The sequence below is a fragment of the Bombina bombina genome, chromosome 2 (genome assembly GCF_027579735.1).
Source record: "Bombina bombina isolate aBomBom1 chromosome 2, aBomBom1.pri, whole genome shotgun sequence".
NCBI lineage: Eukaryota > Metazoa > Chordata > Amphibia > Anura > Bombinatoridae > Bombina > Bombina bombina.
This window is the reverse complement of record NC_069500.1, coordinates 1001125586-1001144156: the sequence shown is the minus strand read 5'-3', so window position 1 is coordinate 1001144156 and position 18571 is coordinate 1001125586. Positions and strand designations below refer to the sequence as shown.

Genomic DNA, 18571 nt, shown 5'->3' with positions numbered 1-18571 from the left:
AGATGGAGCACCGCCCATCATCAGTGGTGAGTTCCAATTTTAGGGTTAGAGTTAGTTGGGGGGTTTTTTGGGGGGTGTTTTCTTTTTCTAAGATTTGGGTTGGGAGTTTTTTATGGGCAGATGGGTAGTTTAGGTTTGTTTTAGGTTGTTGTTTTTTGGGAGGTTGGGGGGGGGGGTTGTAATGTTAGGGGTTATTTTGTTTTATTTAATGCAAAAGAGCTGTTAGCTTTAGGGCAATGCCTTACAAAAGGCCCTATTAAGGGGTATTGCTATTTTATTTGTAGAAAAGTTTTTTTTTTATTAATTTAGTTTGTGATTTTTGTAACGGTAGCTTTTGTTATTTTTTTTAATGGTAGTTTTTTGTGTGTGTAAATGTTAGGCTTGTAATATCAGCAGAAGAAAATGGATTGCGAAATCGCCATTGTGCTAGCGCAAAGTCCGTTGCACATCACTTGTAATCTTGCCCAAAGTATTGCAATTATTTCTATTAATAATATGTTCACCACACCTTTAAGGTTTTTCATTTATTTCCTGTGTTTTTAACTAGATTTTGCTCTTATGCGTTTTATAATACAAGCGGGTTTACATTTGATAAGAGAAGTAAATTGCAATTTATTTTTTTATTTTTCTAATTGCACACCACCTGAATTGTGAAAGTTTAATTTTGACTTCCATGTTCCCTTAAGGACTGAAATGACGTAGAAAGTTAATTAAAAGATCTCCCATATGGGGGGGGGGGGGGGTGTCCAAGCCACGGCCATGACAGGACGCACATGATTACGGCTCAAGGAGAAAGAATAATAATTTACCAGTTCTTCACCAAGAAAGATTGATTTTATAGTAACTAAACTTTGAGGGACGTTATGCAGCTCACACCTAACTAGATGGTGATCTTTTCCTGACACAAAAAACTCATGCCGGAGCCCTAATACAGATAGAAGGAAGTCCAAGCCATGGCCTACTATTAAATTTACTACCAACCCCTCCCCCCCGGCTTGCCGGATAAAACAGTCCTAATACTACTGCTATACCAGTTTGTGGTACAATATAGTTCTCTGTCTTCTATTCATAATATGGAGGATTTTCACCTACGGGTTCGATTGCTGCTGGCTGAACTGGAGCATAAAACGGATATGATGGGTTACTGACGTTACTGAGAGCCCTGTATAGGGAGGACACTTACAATGGATCCGCGGTAGAAGGGGGGGGGGGGACTGACAATCTGCACAACACTTTCTCACCTCCAATTGAGAGACATAGTCATATAAAAGTAATCCAGGCTAGCAATATAGCGGATCATCGGGAGGCAAAGAGGTACTCACCATTAATGCTTGAGCCGGCAGAGAGGGAGGCGACCGGTCCCTTGGAGCAAGGCGCAGGCATTTCGCAGCAAGAAGCAGTAGCAGTAGCTTTGCTCCCAGGCGACAAAGAGGATAAACTCACAAGAGGCAGCGGAAAAGAAAAGTTGGTATGGCGGAGGACACAGGAAATGGACATGTGCACGGTTAGAGGTGCCTCTACCCTTTGCAACACCACAGCTCTCCTAGACCTCCAGGACACCCAGCAGCCCTTGAAGTCTGTGCTACTAGGACTAGACAGTACCCCTCTGAGAACTGGAGTGGGCTAAGTTAATTTGAGCTTTACTATGAGATGGACGGTTATCCATTGTTGTAGCATAATTTGGGACACTTGCATGACGGTGGTAACTCGTGATGAGCTGTAGGAGTAAACCATTTATGTCACACTCCTGCAGATGTTGATTGTTAAATCTTTGTAGATACTACTTATAGCAATTTTACATTAAGTTTGATAGGTAATAGTATTTTGTCTCAAGTCATTGTTATAACTTGTAATAAGGGGTTTTATATCAGGTATCCTATTGTGCTGCATTTATTATAGAACCTGTAACTTATTGTGATGAACCGTATTACAAAGATAGCATGCTATTTTTTACACCCCATTTACCAGATGTCTAATAACTGCTAGCTACAGTACTGGCACAAACCATTCAGTGTTTCATTATGAGTTCAGTTTAATATTGGTTGAAGTCTACTATAGTACTTGCCTTCTGAGATCTACAGGTCCACACCTAAAGTTTTGCTGAATATTCAGTTATGATGTATGGTATGTAGAGAATGTAAGTTAAATTATGCATCTTCATAAGTTTACTTCTAGGTTCATATCCACAACAGATCCATTTTTCCTGTAACTCATCTGACCTGTAATAAGGCACACCCTCACTTATGGGAAGCATGTTATATATATCTTGTAGATCTGGTGTTATGGAACTCTACTACATTAGCCACTTAGCCTTCATAATACTTATTGATGACCTACCAACTATGACGACTAAGCCGTATACTATTTATATTTTAATGCAGAAGGTTAAGTTCAGCTAGGGATATACAAACTATTATAGTCTATTCATTGATCTTGAACTAATCCCTTTGAAGCATAGGTCATTTATATGTTACACCCCTCGAAATACCCCTTCACCCACAATGATATGTGGATGTGTTATATACACTAGAGACACTTGATCCTAGGCTAGGATGAGGCACACTATAAACGTACCTATAGGACATCTCTTAAAAAGAAAACATAATTTATGCTTACCTGATAAATTTATTTCTCTTGTAGTGTATCCAGTCCACGGATCATCCATTACTTATGGGATATTCTCCTTCCCAACAGGAAGTTGCAAGAGGATCACCCACAGCAGAGCTGCTATATAGCTCCTCCCCTAACTGTCATATCCAGTCATTCGACCGAAAAAAAACAGAGAAAGGAGAAACCATAGGGTGCAGTGGTGACTGTAGTTTAATTAAAATTTAGACCTGCCTTAAAAGGACAGGGCGGGCCATGGACTGGATACACTACAAGAGAAATAAATTTATCAGGTAAGCATAAATTATGTTTTCTCTTGTTAAGTGTATCCAGTCCACGGATCATCCATTACTTATGGGATACCAATACCAAAGCTAAAGTACACGGATGATGGGAGGGACAAGGCAGGATTAAGCGGAAGGAACCACTGCCTGAAGGACCTTTCTCCCAAAAACAGCCTCCGAAGAAGTAAAAGTATCAAATTTGTAAAATTTGGAAAAAGTGTGAAGCGAAGACCAAGTCGCGGCCTTGCAAATCTGTTCAACAGAGGACTCATTTTTAAAGGCCCAGGTGGAAGCCACAGCTCTAGTAGAATGAGCTGTAATCCTTTCAGGGGGCTGCTGTCCAGCAGTCTCATAGGCTAAACGTATTATACTCCGAAGCCAAAAAGAAAGAGAGGTTGCCGAGGCCTTCTGACCTCTCCTCTGTCCAGAGTAAACAACAAACAGGTTAGATGTTTGGCGAAAATCTTTAGTAGCCTGTAAGTAAAACTACGTCCAGATTATGTAAAAGACGTTCCTTCTTTGAAGAAGGATTAGGACACAATGATGGAACAACAATCTCTTGATTGATATTCTTGTTAGAAACCACCTTAGGTAAAAACCCAGGTTTGGTATGCAGGACTACCTTATCTGCATGAAAAATCAGATAAGGAGAATCACATTGTAAGGCAGATAGCTCAGAGACTCTCCGAGCCGAGGAAATAGCCATCAAAAACAGAACTTTCCAAGATAAAAGTTTAATATCAATGGAATGAAGGGGTTCAAACGGAACTCCTTGAAGAACCTTAAGAACCAAGTTTAAGCTCCACGGGGGAGCAACAGGTTTAAACACAGGCTTAATTCTAACCAAAGCCTGGCAAAATGCCTGGACGTCTGGAACCTCTGCCAGACGCTTGTGCAAAAGAGTAGACAGAGCAGAAATCTGTCCCTTTAAGGAACTAACTGATAATCCTTTATCCAAGCCCTCTTGGAGAAAAGACAATATTCTAAGAATCCTAACCTTACTCCATGAGTAATTCTTGGATTCACACCAATAAAGATATTTACTCCATATCTTGTGGTAGATTTTCCTGGTAACAGGCTTTCGTGCCTGTATTAAAGTATCAATGACTGACTCGGAGAAGCCACGCTTTGATAGAATCAAGCGTTCAATCTCCATGCAGTCAGTCTCAGAGAAATTAGATTTGGATGATTGAAAGGACCTTGTATCAGAAGGTCCTGTCTTAGAGGCAGAGTCCATGGTGGAAAGGATGACATGTCCACTATGTCTGCATACCAAGTCCTGCGTGGCCACGCAGGTGCTATCAGAATCACTGATGCGCTCTCCTGTTTGATTTTGGCAATCAGTCGAGGGAGCAGAGGAAACGGTGGAAACACATAAGCCAGGTTGAAGAACCAAGGCGCTGCTAGAGCATCTATCAGCGTCGCTTCTGGGTCCCTGGACCTGGATCCGTAACAAGGAAGCTTGGCGTTCTGGCGAGACGCCATGAGATCCAACTCTGGTTTGCCCCAACGATGAATCAACTGAGCAAACACCTCCGGATGGAGTTCCCACTCCCCCGGATGGAAAGTCTGACGACTTAGAAAATCCGCCTCCCAGTTCTCCACGCCTGGGATATGGATTGCTGACAGGTGGCAAGAGTGGTACTCTGCCCAGCGAATTATTTTTGAGACTTCTAACATCGCTAGGGAACTCCTGGTTCCCTCTTGATGGTTGATGTAAGCCACAGTCGTGATGTTGTCCGACTGAAATCTGATGAACCTCAGTGTTGCTAACTGAGGCCAAGCCAGAAGAGCATTGAATATCGCTCTTAACTCCAGAATATTTATTGGAAGGAGTTTCTCCTCCTGAGTCCACGATCCCTGTGCCTTCAGGGAATTCCAGACTGCCCCCAACCCCTAGAAGGCTGGCATCTGTTGTTACAATTGTCCAATCTGGCCGGCGAAAGGTCATACCCTTGGACAGGTGTACCCGAGACAACCACCAGAGAAGAGAATCTCTGGTCTCTTGATCCAGATTTAGCAGAGGGGACAAATCTTTGTAATCCCCATTCCACTGACTCAGCATGCATAATTGCAGCGGTCTGAGATGAAGGCGCGCAAATGGCACTATGTCCATTGCCGCTACCATTAAGCCGATTACCTCCATACACTGAGCTACCGAAGGGCACGGAATGGAGTGAAGAACACGGCAAGCATTTAGAAGTTTTGATAACCTGGACTCCGTCAGGTAAATTTTCATTTCTACAGAATCTATAAGAGTCCCTAAGAAGGAGACTCTTGTGAGTGGGGATAGAGAACTCTTTTCCTCGTTCACTTTCCACCCGTGCGACCTCAGAAATGCCAGAACTATCTCTGTATGAGACTTGGCAACTTGAAAGCTTGACGCCTGTATCAGGATGTCGTCTAGATACGGAGCTACCGCTATGCCTTGCGGTCTTAGAACCGCCAGAAGTGAGCCCAGAACCTTTGTAAAGATTCTCAGGGCTGTAGCCAACCCAAAGGGAAGAGCTACAAATTGGTAATGCCTGTCTAGAAAGGCAAACCTTAGAAACCGATGATGATCTTTGTGAATCGGTATGTGAAGGTAGGCATCCTTTAAGTCCACTGTGGTCATGTACTGACCTTCTTGGATCATGGGTAGGATGGTCCGAATAGTTTCCATTTTGAAAGATGGAACTCTGAGGAATTTGTTTAAGATCTTTAGATCCAAAATTGGTCTGAAGGTTCTCTCTTTTTTGGGAACCACAAACAGATTTGAATAAAAACCCTGTCCTTGTTCCGTCAGCGGAACTGGATGGATCACTCCCATAACTAGGAGGTCTTGCACACAGCGTAGGAATGCCTCTTTCTTTATCTGATTTGCAGATAGCCTTGAAAGATGAAATCTCCCTTGTGGAGGGGAAGCTTTGAAGTCCAGAAGATATCCCTGAGATATGATCTCCAACGCCCAGGGATCCTGAACATCTCTTGCCCACGCCTGGGCGAAGAGAGAAAGTCTGCCCCCTACTAGATCCGTCGCCGGATAGGGGGCCGTTCCTTCATGCTGCCTTAGAGGCAGCAGCAGGGTTTCTGGCCTGCTTGCCTTTGTTCCAGGACTGGTTAGGTTTCCAGGCCTGCTTAGATTGAGCAAAAGTTCCCTCTTGTTTTGAAGCGGAGGAAGTTGATGCTGCACCTGCCTTGAAATTTCGAAAGGCACGAAAATTAGACTGTTTGGCCTTTGCTTTGGCCCTGTCCTGAGGAAGGGTGTGACCCATACCTCCAGTAATGTCAGCAATAATTTCCTTCAAACCAGGCCCGAATAAGGTCTGCCCCTTGAAAGGAATGTTGAGTAATTTAGACTTCGAAGTCACGTCAGCTGACCAGGATTTAAGCCATAGCGCCCTACGCGCTTGGATGGCGAATCCAGAATTCTTAGCCATTAGTTTAGTCAAATGAACAATGGCATCAGAAACAAATAAGTTAGCTAGCTTAAGTGTTCTAAGCTTGTCAATAATTTCAGTCAATGGAGCTGTATGGATGGCCTCTTCCAGGGCCTCAAACCAGAATGCCGCCGCGGCCGTGACAGGCGCAATGCATGCAAGGGGCTGTAAAATAAAACCTTGTTGAATAAACATTTTCTTAAGGTAACCCTCCAATTTTTTATCCATTGGATCTGAAAAAGCACAACTGTCCTCAACCGGGATAGTAGTACGCTTTGCTAAAGTAGAAACTGCTCCCTCCACCTTAGGGACCGTCTGCCATAAGTCCCGTGTAGTGGCGTCTATTGGAAACATTTTTCTAAATATAGGAGGTGGGGAAAAAGGCACACCCAGTCTATCCCACTCCTTGCTAATAATTTCTGTAAGCCTTTTAGGTATAGGAAAAACATCAGTACACACCGGTACCGCATAGTATTTATCCAGCCTACACAATTTCTCTGGTACTGCAACTGTGTTACAGTCATTCAGAGCAGCTAATACCTCCCCAAGCAACACACGGAGGTTCTCAAGCTTAAATTTAAAATTAGAAATCTCTGAATCAGGTTTCCCCGAATCAGAGATGTCACCCACAGACTGAAGCTCTCCGTCCTCATGATCTGCATATTGTGACGCAGTATCAGACATGGCCCTTACAGCATCTGCGCGCTCTGTATTTCTCCTAACCCCAGAGCAATCGCGCTTGCCTCTTAATTCAGGCAACCTGGATAATACCTCTGACAGGGTATTATTCATGATTGCAGCCATGTCCTGCAAGGTAATCGCTATGGGCGTCCCTGATGTAATTGGCGCCATATTAGCGTGCATCCCCTGAGCGGGAGGCGAAGGGTCTGACACGTGGGGAGAGTTAGTCGGCATAACTTCCCCCTCGTCAGAATCTTCTGGTGATATTTCTTTTATAGTTAAAGACTGATCTTTACTGTTTAAGGTGAAATCAATACATTTAGTACACATTCTCCTATGGGGCTCCACCATGGCTTTCAAACATAATGAACAAGTAGTTTCCTCTGTGTCAGACATGTTTAAACAGACTAGCAATGAGACTAGCAAGCTTGGAAAACACTTTAAACAAGTTTACAAGCAATATAAAAAACGTTACTGCACCTTTAAGAAACACAAATTTTGTCAAAATTTGAAATAACAGTGAAAAAAGGCAGTTACACTAACAAAATTTTTACAGTGTATGTAACAAGTTAGCAGAGCATTGCACCCACTTGCAAATGGATGATTAACCCCTTAATACCCAAACTGGAATAATAAAAGTCAAAAACGTTTTTTTTTTTAAAACAGTCACAACAACTGCCACAGCTCTACTGTGGCTTTTTAACTCCCTCAAAAACGACTTTGAAGCCTTTTGAGCCCTCCAGAGATGTCCTGGATCATGCAGAGGGAAGCTGAATGTGTCTGTCAGTATTTTTAGCTGCACAGAAAGCACTAAAAAAGGCCCCTCCCACTCATATTACAACAGTGGAAAGCCTAAGGAAACTGTTACTAGGCAAAATTCAAGCCAGCCATGTGGAAAAAAACTAGGCCCCAATAAGTTTTATCACCAAATACATATAAAAACGATTAAACATGCCAGCAAACGTTTTATATTACATTTTTATAAGAGTATGCATCTCTATTAATAAGCCTGATACCAGTAGCTCTCACTGCATTTAAGGCTTTACTTACATTAGTTCGGTATCAGCAGCATTTTCTAGCAAATTCCATCCCTAGAAAAATATTAACTGCACATACCTTATTGCAGGAAAACCTGCACGCCATTCCCTCTCTGAAGTTACCTCACTCCTCAGAATATGTGAGAACAGCCATGGATCTTAGTTACTTCTGCTAAGATCATAGAAAACGCAGGCAGATTCTTCTTCTAAATACTGCCTGAGATAAACAGTACACTCCGGCACCATTTAAAAATAACAAACTTTTGATTGAAGAATAAACTAAGTATAAAACACCACAGTCCTCTTATGACCTCCATCTTGGTTGAGGCTTGCAAGAGAATGACTGGATATGACAGTTAGGGGAGGAGCTATATAGCAGCTCTGCTGTGGGTGATCCTCTTGCAACTTCCTGTTGGGAAGGAGAATATCCCATAAGTAATGGATGATCCGTGGACTGGATACACTTAACAAGAGAAATACACATATTCCCAATGGGCTCTCATGCATGTTTAGATATATCATACACAGTAAACTTAGTTTCTTCTCGTTCATAGGTCAGCACTCTGGTTTCTCCCTCTTATATACAGCCCACAATAATATATTGTCCTTTTTTGTGTATGGGAAGATAGAGAACTAACGTTCACTAACTACATATTAGCTACTGTTTAAAGTTATATTAATGCAAGTGGTGCCTACCCGCTGAAACTATTATGAGACATTGGATCCAATAGGGTCCTTGATCTGACTAACACACCTCACCAGTCTCACCTAAATCAATTGGCCCATAAGTGGCCAACTAATTAGTCATATTTGGAAGCTTCCAAAATATATAAAATAGAGGTTTCAGAAGTATATAATATATCAGTTGTTTTGTTCCATGTTTATACCAAAAAGTATGTCATTTATGTCATCAAACATTTGTTGTAAGTCTTCACATGAGAACAACCTCAATAAAAGAATATTCAAAAGAAAAAAATCTCCCATATTGCCATGCTGTATTTTTACACAGGAATTGACGCAAACTAAAATAGGCCCTGTTGCTATACAAGCTAAATGAATTTGTTTGAAATGAGTATGTTGGTAATGAGTACATTGACACAATCATAAACAAATGCTCTTGTCTGGAGCTAGTACTTACTGTATGCTTTGTGAAACTGAGGGAATCTTGGTAAAACGGTATCCTGTAGCTTCTTCCTTAACCATTCATGTTCCACACCCGACAGAAGTTTCTCGTACTCTCCAGCATCTAAAGTAGGAGCTTGATGCATTTTTTCGTCATTCCTTAAATGCAGGAACTCAAATGAACTTCCACTTGAATTTAAAAAGGAGTTTGACTCAGAAAGGCTACGGGAAAATTGTGCTGATCTGCCCCAAGAGCTAGATCCATGACTGCTGCTCAAGATAAGACTGAGTTTATCAACTTCTTCCTCTGTGCTTTCACAAGTATTGCACTCAGGCTGGACTTTCACGTTGGCATTGTAACTTGGCAGATGTTCCCCTGTTCTGCTGGCTGGTTGTTGCCGAGATTGTTTGCTAGATGAGCTGTCTACAGACCACTGGTGGCTAAGGAAGTGCTGTTCAATCCTGTCTACTTCTTCAAAAGATCTGCCTTCAGAAGATGAACAACTGTTCCTATGGCTAACTATATTCTGAATTTTAGATGGACCTGGTGGCACTTTGGATGTGTCTTCATATGGCAAACCATCAGTGGCAGATTCTGTTTCAGCAAACAAATCAACAGTCTGAACAGCTGCAGCATGAGGTTCAATGGCACTTGACACAGTAGATGTTAAATTGCTGTCACCCACAGATTTGTTTACTATATCTGAATGTTTATTGTTGGCATCTCTACTAATGACAGCGTTTGTCTCGATATCTGTAGAACAGCATGGATCCTGCCCATCTTCTAGCTGGACTTTTTCAAAGTCTATGCTAGATGGACTGTGAATTTCTTCTGCTGCACTTTCCTCTGTACCATCAGAAGCAGCCGTAGAACAAACGTTATCCAGATTACTTATGGCTACATTTCCCTCTTCAGGTAGTTCCACCCTATCGTTAAAACTAACAGATTCCCAGCTGGAAGAGGACTTTGACAATTTGCTCCATGATGTCATAGAGCTGGGGCTATTACTGCTAATAGACCTACTTAGTATTTTTTGTTTCCCAACATCAAGAGACATGTTCATTGCATTCGAACGTACAAGTTTATTCCTTCTTCTGCTTGATTTCTGCTCTAAAGAACTACTGTCTCTGCTTGTATCAACAGCTGTATCATCTATTGTGGTATCACGAGTCTTCATGGCAGTGACGCAAACTCCTTGAACTAGGTCTGGTTGTAAAGCCTTATGATTTCTGCAGGTATTCTCAAATAATTTACACACTGCATTGTGATGCTGAGCATACATTTCCAGCAACTTTTTGAAACTCACTTCTCCTTTAAAAATATTTTTTTCCACAATGTTTCTGTAGTTATCAGGAACATAGGAACCTTCATCGGACACTGCAAATGGTTTTACTTTTAAATGATCCTTAATACAACTTATCAATGTAATTATTTCACTGGCTAGATTTGCCTTGTCTTGTTTGTCTTCTAGCCATGTGTACTTTGTTAGCTTTTCTGTAGCTTCTCTGCATAGCCTGTTTACGTCATCATGCGGCACATTCTCACTCTGAAGCCACTTGTGCACATTTGCAAGACAAAATGCAGATTTGACAAAACTGTGAAGCTCCTGCTTGCTAGTGACAGAATCACCTTTCTTTTTAGTGAGAAGACCAATTTCAAAGGACTCCTTTGCTTCTGAAAGATAGTGTGATCTCTTTTCCAGAGGACATTCATAAGAGAAGCTGTAGGATAATAGACATGTTCCACAGATGTTCTGGAGATGACAAAACAGCATTATTTATTTTATTTTTTAATAATATTTTAATAATGTAATAATATTTTTTTATTAAAAAGTATTGTCTTAATGTCTATCAGTAGTAAGCAACTGAATGGGTAACTTTTTGTTTATATTTTTAAATACCCTTTATATTATGTAGCTATTTATCATAATTAAAGCCCTTCAATACAGCAATTATTCATTTGAAAAGTTTGAAATTGTTATATGTTAATTATACTGTATATACAGTATATGGCCAAAAGTACATGGTCACCCAACCATCACACCTATATAAGCTTGTTGGACCTCCCATTCCAAAACCATAGGAATTAATATGGAGTTGCCCCCTTTGCAGCTATATAAACAGCCACTCTTCTGGGAAGGCTTTCCACAAGATATTGCAGTGTGTCTATGGAAATCAGTGCCCGAATTTGTGTTAAATGAGGTCGGGCTCACAATTGGTGTTCCAATACAAATGTGTTCAATGGGGTTGAACACCTTTGGAAACCCATGGCCATGGAAACCCATTTAATGAAGCTCCTAATGCACAGTTATTGTGCAAATATTTGTTCCAGAAGCAGTTTGGAACTCTTTAGTAGATGCAACAGATTATAGGCAATGTTTATGCACTCCCCGCTTTAGCACTCTGTGACTTCGCTCTGTGAGTTTGAGTGGTTTACTACTTGGTGGATGGGCTGTTGATGCATCAACTTGGCTTTGATCTGGATTTTATGCACCTGCAATGGGTGTGGCTGAAACATCTACACACAATAATTAGTAGGGATGTCCACACACATTTGGTCATATAGTGTATTTATAGCTGCAAGGTAGTTGAGCTATATTTTAAGTTTGAAGAGCCTTTTCATTATAAGCTAATTTGTTTACAATTCATAACAGTGTATAAGGCTGATATAGGTTTAGAAAACCCAACTAAAAATATTATATATTATAAGAAATGTGTTTTAAATTAAATAGAAAAAAATAATATTAGTAATTGGTGTTAACAGAAAGCATATGCTGAAATTTTTTTTAATTGATTGGATTAGCCTTACAATTGGAAACCAAGAAAGCTAGCACTTTGTGTTAAAAAGTGTAACATCCATCCCAAAGCTTCTGGTTAAAATGTGTTGTAGCCAAGGGGTTGAAATGTCATATATGACATCTTAAAAAAACCAAGATATTCATGGGCAGAAAATTCTGTTAAAGAGACATTGAAGTAAAAAAAAAAAAAAAGAACTTTTATGACAGATTGAATGTACAATGAAAGAGAAAAGTTGTTGCTCAGACAGTTCAGTCCGACATATAATATCTCTTCTGTACACACTTCTCATCACTCCAATCTTATCTTTCGGCTAAATTACAATGTGATCCATTCCGCGATCAGAGACCAGTATTTATGGATTTTGTGAAAACAAAAATGTTTCACAAAACTCATAACAAAAATGTTACAAAGTACACTAACACCCATAAACTACACTATTAACCCCTAAACTGCCACCACCCCGCATCACAAATACTATAATAAACCTCTAATCCGCCGCACACCCACATAGCCAACACTAAAATAAAGTATTAACCCCTAAACCGCCGGCCCCCAATTTTGCAAATACTAAACTAATCCTATTAACCCCTAAGAAGCAGATCCCCCATATCTTAACACACTAAATTAAACTATTAACACCTAAAGCTAACACCCCCTAACTTAAAATTAAAGTTACAATATAGTAACTACCTTAAAATAAATAAAAACTTACCTGTGAAATAAAAAAAAACAAAGCTTAAACTATAAATGACCTTACATTACAATTTTAAAAACTAAAATAAACGAAAAATAAAAACCTAAGTTACAAATTAAAAAATCCTAACACTATGAAAAAATAAAAATAATCTAACATTACACAAAAATTATTCAAAATAATAAAAATTAAACGTAATCTAATGCTCCTAAAAAACAAAAAGCCACACTAAAATAAAAACACCCCCTGATCTAACAAACTACCAATAGCCCTTAAAAGGGCCTTTTGTAGGGCATTGCCCTAAGTTAAACAGCTATTTTACATTAAAAAATTACAAAGTACCCCCTAACAGTAAAACCCCCCACCCAACCAACTGCCCCTCAAAAAAAAACTTAAGTCTAAAAAAAACCTAAGCTACGCATTGCCCCTAAAGGGGCATTTGTATGGGCATTGCCCTTAAAATCAACTCTTTAGTGCCCATTAAAAAATAAAAAAAGCCATAATCTAAAAAGAACCCCCCCCCCCCCAAAAAAAACCTTACACTAACCCTAAAAATTGTACTTACAGTTCCTGAAGTCCGGATATCCATCTTCATCCAGGCGGCGACAAGTCTTCATCCAGGCGGCGACATCTTCAACCATTGCAGGGGCATCTTCTATCTTCATCCCGGTGGCATGGAGCTGTGGCGGCGCAGAGCTGAGCAAGACCGGCGGCAATGACGAGATCCAGCGTGGAGCCTCCTCTTCATGCGATCTCCGCCGCACACTGAAGATTGAATGCAAGGTACGCCTTTTATATTTGGAGTACCTTGCATTCCTATTTGCTGAAATATTCAAATCAGCCAATAGGATGAGAGCTGCTTAAATCCTATTGGCTGTTCAAATCAGCCAATAGGATTTAAGCAGCTCTCATCCTATTGGCTGATTTGAATATGTCAGCCAATAGGAATGCAAGGCACCCCAAATATAAAAGGGGTACCCTGCATTTATTCTTCAGTGTGCGGTGGAGACTGCATGAAGAGGAGCCTCCATGCCTCTGAGGACTGTTACTCCGGATCCGGGCATCAGGGAAGACCGCTCCGCACCTCCGGGAAGAAGATAGAAGATGGTCCCGCATTGGATGAAGATGGTGCTGCCTAGAAGAAGACCTTCACCGCGGGACTTCAGGAACTGTGAGTACCTATTTCCGGATTAGACTTAGGTTGTTTATTTTATTTTATTTTTGGGTGTGTTTTTTTTTCAGATTAGCGATTTTTTATTTTATTAGGCAGCAAAATAGCTGAATGCCCATACAAATGCCCCTTTAGGGGCAAAGGGTAGCTTATGTTTTTTTAGAGTTAGGTTTTTTATTTTGGGGGGTTGGTTGGGTGGGGGTTTTACTGTTAGGGGGTACTTTTTTTTTAGGTAAAAAAGCTGATTGCTTTAGGGCAATGCCCTACAAAAGGCCCTTTTAAGTGTTATTGGTAGTTTATTGATAGATTGGGGGTGTTTTTTTTTTTTGGGGTGGCTTTTTCTTTTTTTAGTGGTATTAGATTAGGTTTAATTTTTATTATTTTGGATAATTTAGTTTATTATTTTTTGTACTCTTAGATTTTTTATATTTTTCGTAATTTTAGTGTTTTTTCTTTGTAATGTTAGGTTTTTTAAATTTTTTCGTAGTGTTAGGATTTTTTAATTTTGTAATTTTTTTTTTATTTTTTTTTATTTTAAATAGTTATGTTAGGTTTATTTATAGTTTAAGCATAGGATTTATTTATTTCACAGGTAAATTTGTATTTATTTTAAGATAATTATATTGTTACTTTAATTTAAAGTTAGGGGTGTTAGGTTAAGGGGTTAATAGTTTAATTTAGTGTGTCGCGTTATGGGGGGCCGGCGGTTTAGGGGTTAATAGTTTTAGTTTAGTAGTTGCGATGTGGGGGCCCGGCGGTTTAGGGGTTAATAGCTTTATTATAGTTGTTGCGATGTGGGGTTGGCGGCGGTTTAGGGGTTAATAGGTTTATTTAAGTGCTAGCGATGCGGGGGACAGAGGTTTAGGGGTTAATCCCGTTATTTAGTGTCGGCGATGTCGGGGGGCGGCAGATTAGGGGTATTTAGACTAGGGGTTTATTTTAGGGAGTAAGGTTTTTTTACGCAACCTTCTTGACATCATAGACATCACTGGGGATTGTGTTCTAGCGATCGCCATTACGTTTTTTAACACTTTCTCTCCATTGATGTCTATGGGGGAAAACGTGCACAAGCACGTCAAGTCAGGCCTTGGCTTTTGTGTGGTATGGAGCTTATCACACTATATCACACAACACAAGAAAGTTTTTCTGTAACTTGTAATGGCAGCGCTATGGAAAGTGCGGTAGTGCAAAATTTTTTACGTTATTTTACGCACTGGGTTTAGATCATAACTTGTAATTTAGGTGTTTGTTTGTAAAATCCTGGCATAAAAACATTCCGTTTACCTTGTCCTTAAATGAGTGATATTGAATTTTTTTTTAATACAACAAAATCTGCCCACTCAGCCTCCCTCCTAGAAACAAATTATATATTTCTACTACACGGTGTTTAAAAACTCCAAAATACTTAAAGGGATAGTGTGATTTTTTTTTCTCTCTGTTATTTTGTTCCCAATGACCCATTGTTTACAGATAGCTCTTTTACCTTGATTTTGTCATTTGAAATAGCTTATTTTGCCTGTTGTATCCCCACCTATACTGAAAATTGTAAAAGGTTTAGAAAAAATAATACTCCCAACAGAGAGGTACTAAAATGTTCATTTTCCATTGTTCTTTCTACAAATTGCCCTTACTGTTTAAATTGAGATAAAATAAGGGTTTTATGTAAATACATAGAGATAAGCTAATGAGGTTTGCTCTACTTGTAAGTTCAGCCCATTTCATTGAGTTGTGGTTTTAATTAACAGAACTAGCTATTTCATATACCAAAATATACTTAAAGGAGCATTTCCCCTAAAAATGTTATATTCTGTAGCTGATATAAGTAATTGGAAATACATTAAGTGGAAATTTTGTTACTGGCTTTCCTTTCCACGTCTGCTGGTCGTACCGCAAAAAAAAAAAAAAATTTGGGGGAGGATATTCAAAACTTTTTTAACAACATGCTCAAGAGCAACCAAAAAGACCCACTGTGTGAATCATTCGAAGATTCACACTAGACTAGTCCAATTGGGTATTAACAGTGCTATACAGTTCATTCTCAGGCTTTAAAAAAAATAAGACATGAACCATGTGAATAACACAATTTCAGTACAAAGTAGAACTAGAACAATAACATTATTAATCACAGACAAACACAATTTCTATCATGACTTATATTTGGGAATCAAGACCTGGGACAGAACAAAATAGACAAAATTATTTAAGACCTTACTTAGTACATGTTCCAGTCGGTATTAGGAAATTAAGATGCATACTGCAGCCCTTAGCCACCCATGACTTAGGGCTAGATTATGAGTGGCGCGCTAACTGTTGCTCGCAAGAAAAAAGGGCTTTATCACAGCTCTTTGTGCACCTCAGAAGTAGCTTGCGTATTACAGGTTGAAAGTATACATGTTCGCTTGAGAGCAATGCATGGAACACACGTCAGAATAGCAAGACTTCAGAGCTCTGGTTAACTGTTATTCTCAACTAAAAAGTTGCACAAAACAGCTCAAAATTATATTTAAAAGTACAGTTACATTCATAATAACACTGTCTAATAAAATTATTAAAAATAAAATATTGCAATAAAAAGTTATAAGGGCTCAAAGATATTAGGTCTCAGGTGTTAGAAAAACAAAGGCAAGCAAAGTGCTTTAACATATATATATATATATATATATATATATATATATATCTAAATATGTATATGTATGTGTGTATATATATATATATATATATATATGTATGTGTGTGTATATATATATATATATATATATATACTGTATTATATACAGATGTATTTATAAGTGTATATATGTACTTACAGACATATATATACACATATAAACACATTAATACATATGTATATAATAAAGTATATATATATATATATATATATATATATATATATATATATATATATATATATATATATATATATATATATATATATCTAAAGATGTATATGTATGTGTATATATATATATATATATATATATATATATATATATATATATACTGTATTATATACAGATGTATTTATGTATTTATAAGTGTATATATGTACTTACAGACATATATATACACATATAAACACATTAATACATATGTATACCTATATAGACATATACATTTACCGCCCACTTTATTAGGTACACCGTGCTAGTACCGGGTTGGACCCCCTTTTGCTTTCAGAACTGCCTTAATTATTTGTGGCATAGATTCAGCAAGGTGTTGAAAAACATTCCTGGTGCGAATCTCTCGTTCCACTGCATCCCAAAGGTGCTCTATTGGATTGAGATCTGGTAACTGTGGAGGCCATTGGAGTACAGTGAACTCATTGTCATGTTCAAGAAACCAGTTTGAGATGATTTGAGCTTTGTGACATGGTGCATTATCCTGCTGGAAGTAGCCATTAGAAGATGGGTACACTGTAGTCATAAAGGGATGGAAATAGTCAGCAACAATACTCAGGTAGGCCGTGGCATTTAAACGATGCTCAATTGGTACTAAGAGGCCCAAAGTGTGCCAAGAAAATATCCCCCACACCATTACACCACCACCATCAGCCTGAACCGTTGATACAGGGCAGGATGGATCCATGCTTTCATGTTGTTTACGCCAAATATTGACCCTACCATCTCAATGTCGCACCTGAAATCGAGACTCATCAGACCAGGCAACGTTTTTCAAATCTTCTATTGTCCAATTTTGGTGAGCCTGTGGGAATTGTAGCCTCAGTTTCCTGTTCTTAGCTGACAGGAGTGGCACCCAGTGTGGTCTTCTACTGCTGTAGCCTATCTGCTTCAAGGTTTGACGTATTGTGCGTTCAGAGATGTTATTCTGCATACCTTGGTTGTAACGAGTGGTTATTTGAGTTACTGTTGCCTTTCTATCATCTCGAACCAGTCTGCCCATTCTCCTATAACCTCTGACATCAACAAGGCATTTTCGTCCACACAACCGCCGCTCACTGGATATTTTCTCTTTTTCTGACTATTCTCTGTAAACCCTAGAGATGGTTGTGCGGGATAATCCCAGTAGATCAGCAGTTTTTTAAATACTCAGACCAGCCAGTCCGGCACCAACAACCATGCCACGTTCAAAGTCATTCAAAATCCCCTTTCTTCCCCCATTCTGATGCTAGGTTTGAACTTCAGCAAGTCGTCTTCACCACGTCTAAATGCCTAAATGCCTTGAGTTGCTGCCATGTGATTGGCTGATTAGCAATTTGTTACCAAGCAACTGAACAGGTGTACCTAATAAAGTGGCCGGTGAGTGTATATAAGTGCATTGGAACCTTTTGCAGTTAAGTAGCTGAAACCATGTAAAATCAACATGTCTAGATATGTGTATATATATATATATATATATATATATTTAATACAGACCGCACTCCAGAATCATACATCCAGCCCCAGGTGCACCAAATATAATCACAGCTGCACGAAAGAATAGCACTCCATGGGTCTTTTGATAGCTAACACTTTACTGTTATTAACGTTTTCGGACAAAAACTGTCCATCCTCAGACAACAATGTATAAACAAGCTTAGCCACCACCATATAAGACCTATGTTAAATGCCGAATCCACGCTCTCCCAGGTTGGTCCGCCTACAGAAGAGACGTCACCGTCCCGGGCAACGTGTCAGCGGCTGTGAAAATACAAAATACTGCAAAACATGACAATGTATATGATGATATTAATGTGCACATGAGCCAAAACATAATATGTAATAAAACAGAAAATTGTCAAAAATTGTACATATAAATAA

General features: G+C 39.2%; 1 protein-coding gene across 4 annotated transcripts in view; it reads right to left on the bottom strand.

Annotated features, from left to right (window-relative positions):
- Positions 1-18571, bottom strand: part of ALPK1 (alpha kinase 1) — a 527820-nt gene that overhangs the window by 51038 nt on the left and 458211 nt on the right. For all 4 annotated transcript variants that reach the window (XM_053703556.1, XM_053703555.1, XM_053703557.1 and 1 more), the window contains exon 11: positions 9167-10904. In XM_053703556.1, the coding sequence (XP_053559531.1) occupies positions 9167-10904 (1738 nt within the window). The remainder of the gene's footprint in view (positions 1-9166; positions 10905-18571) is intronic.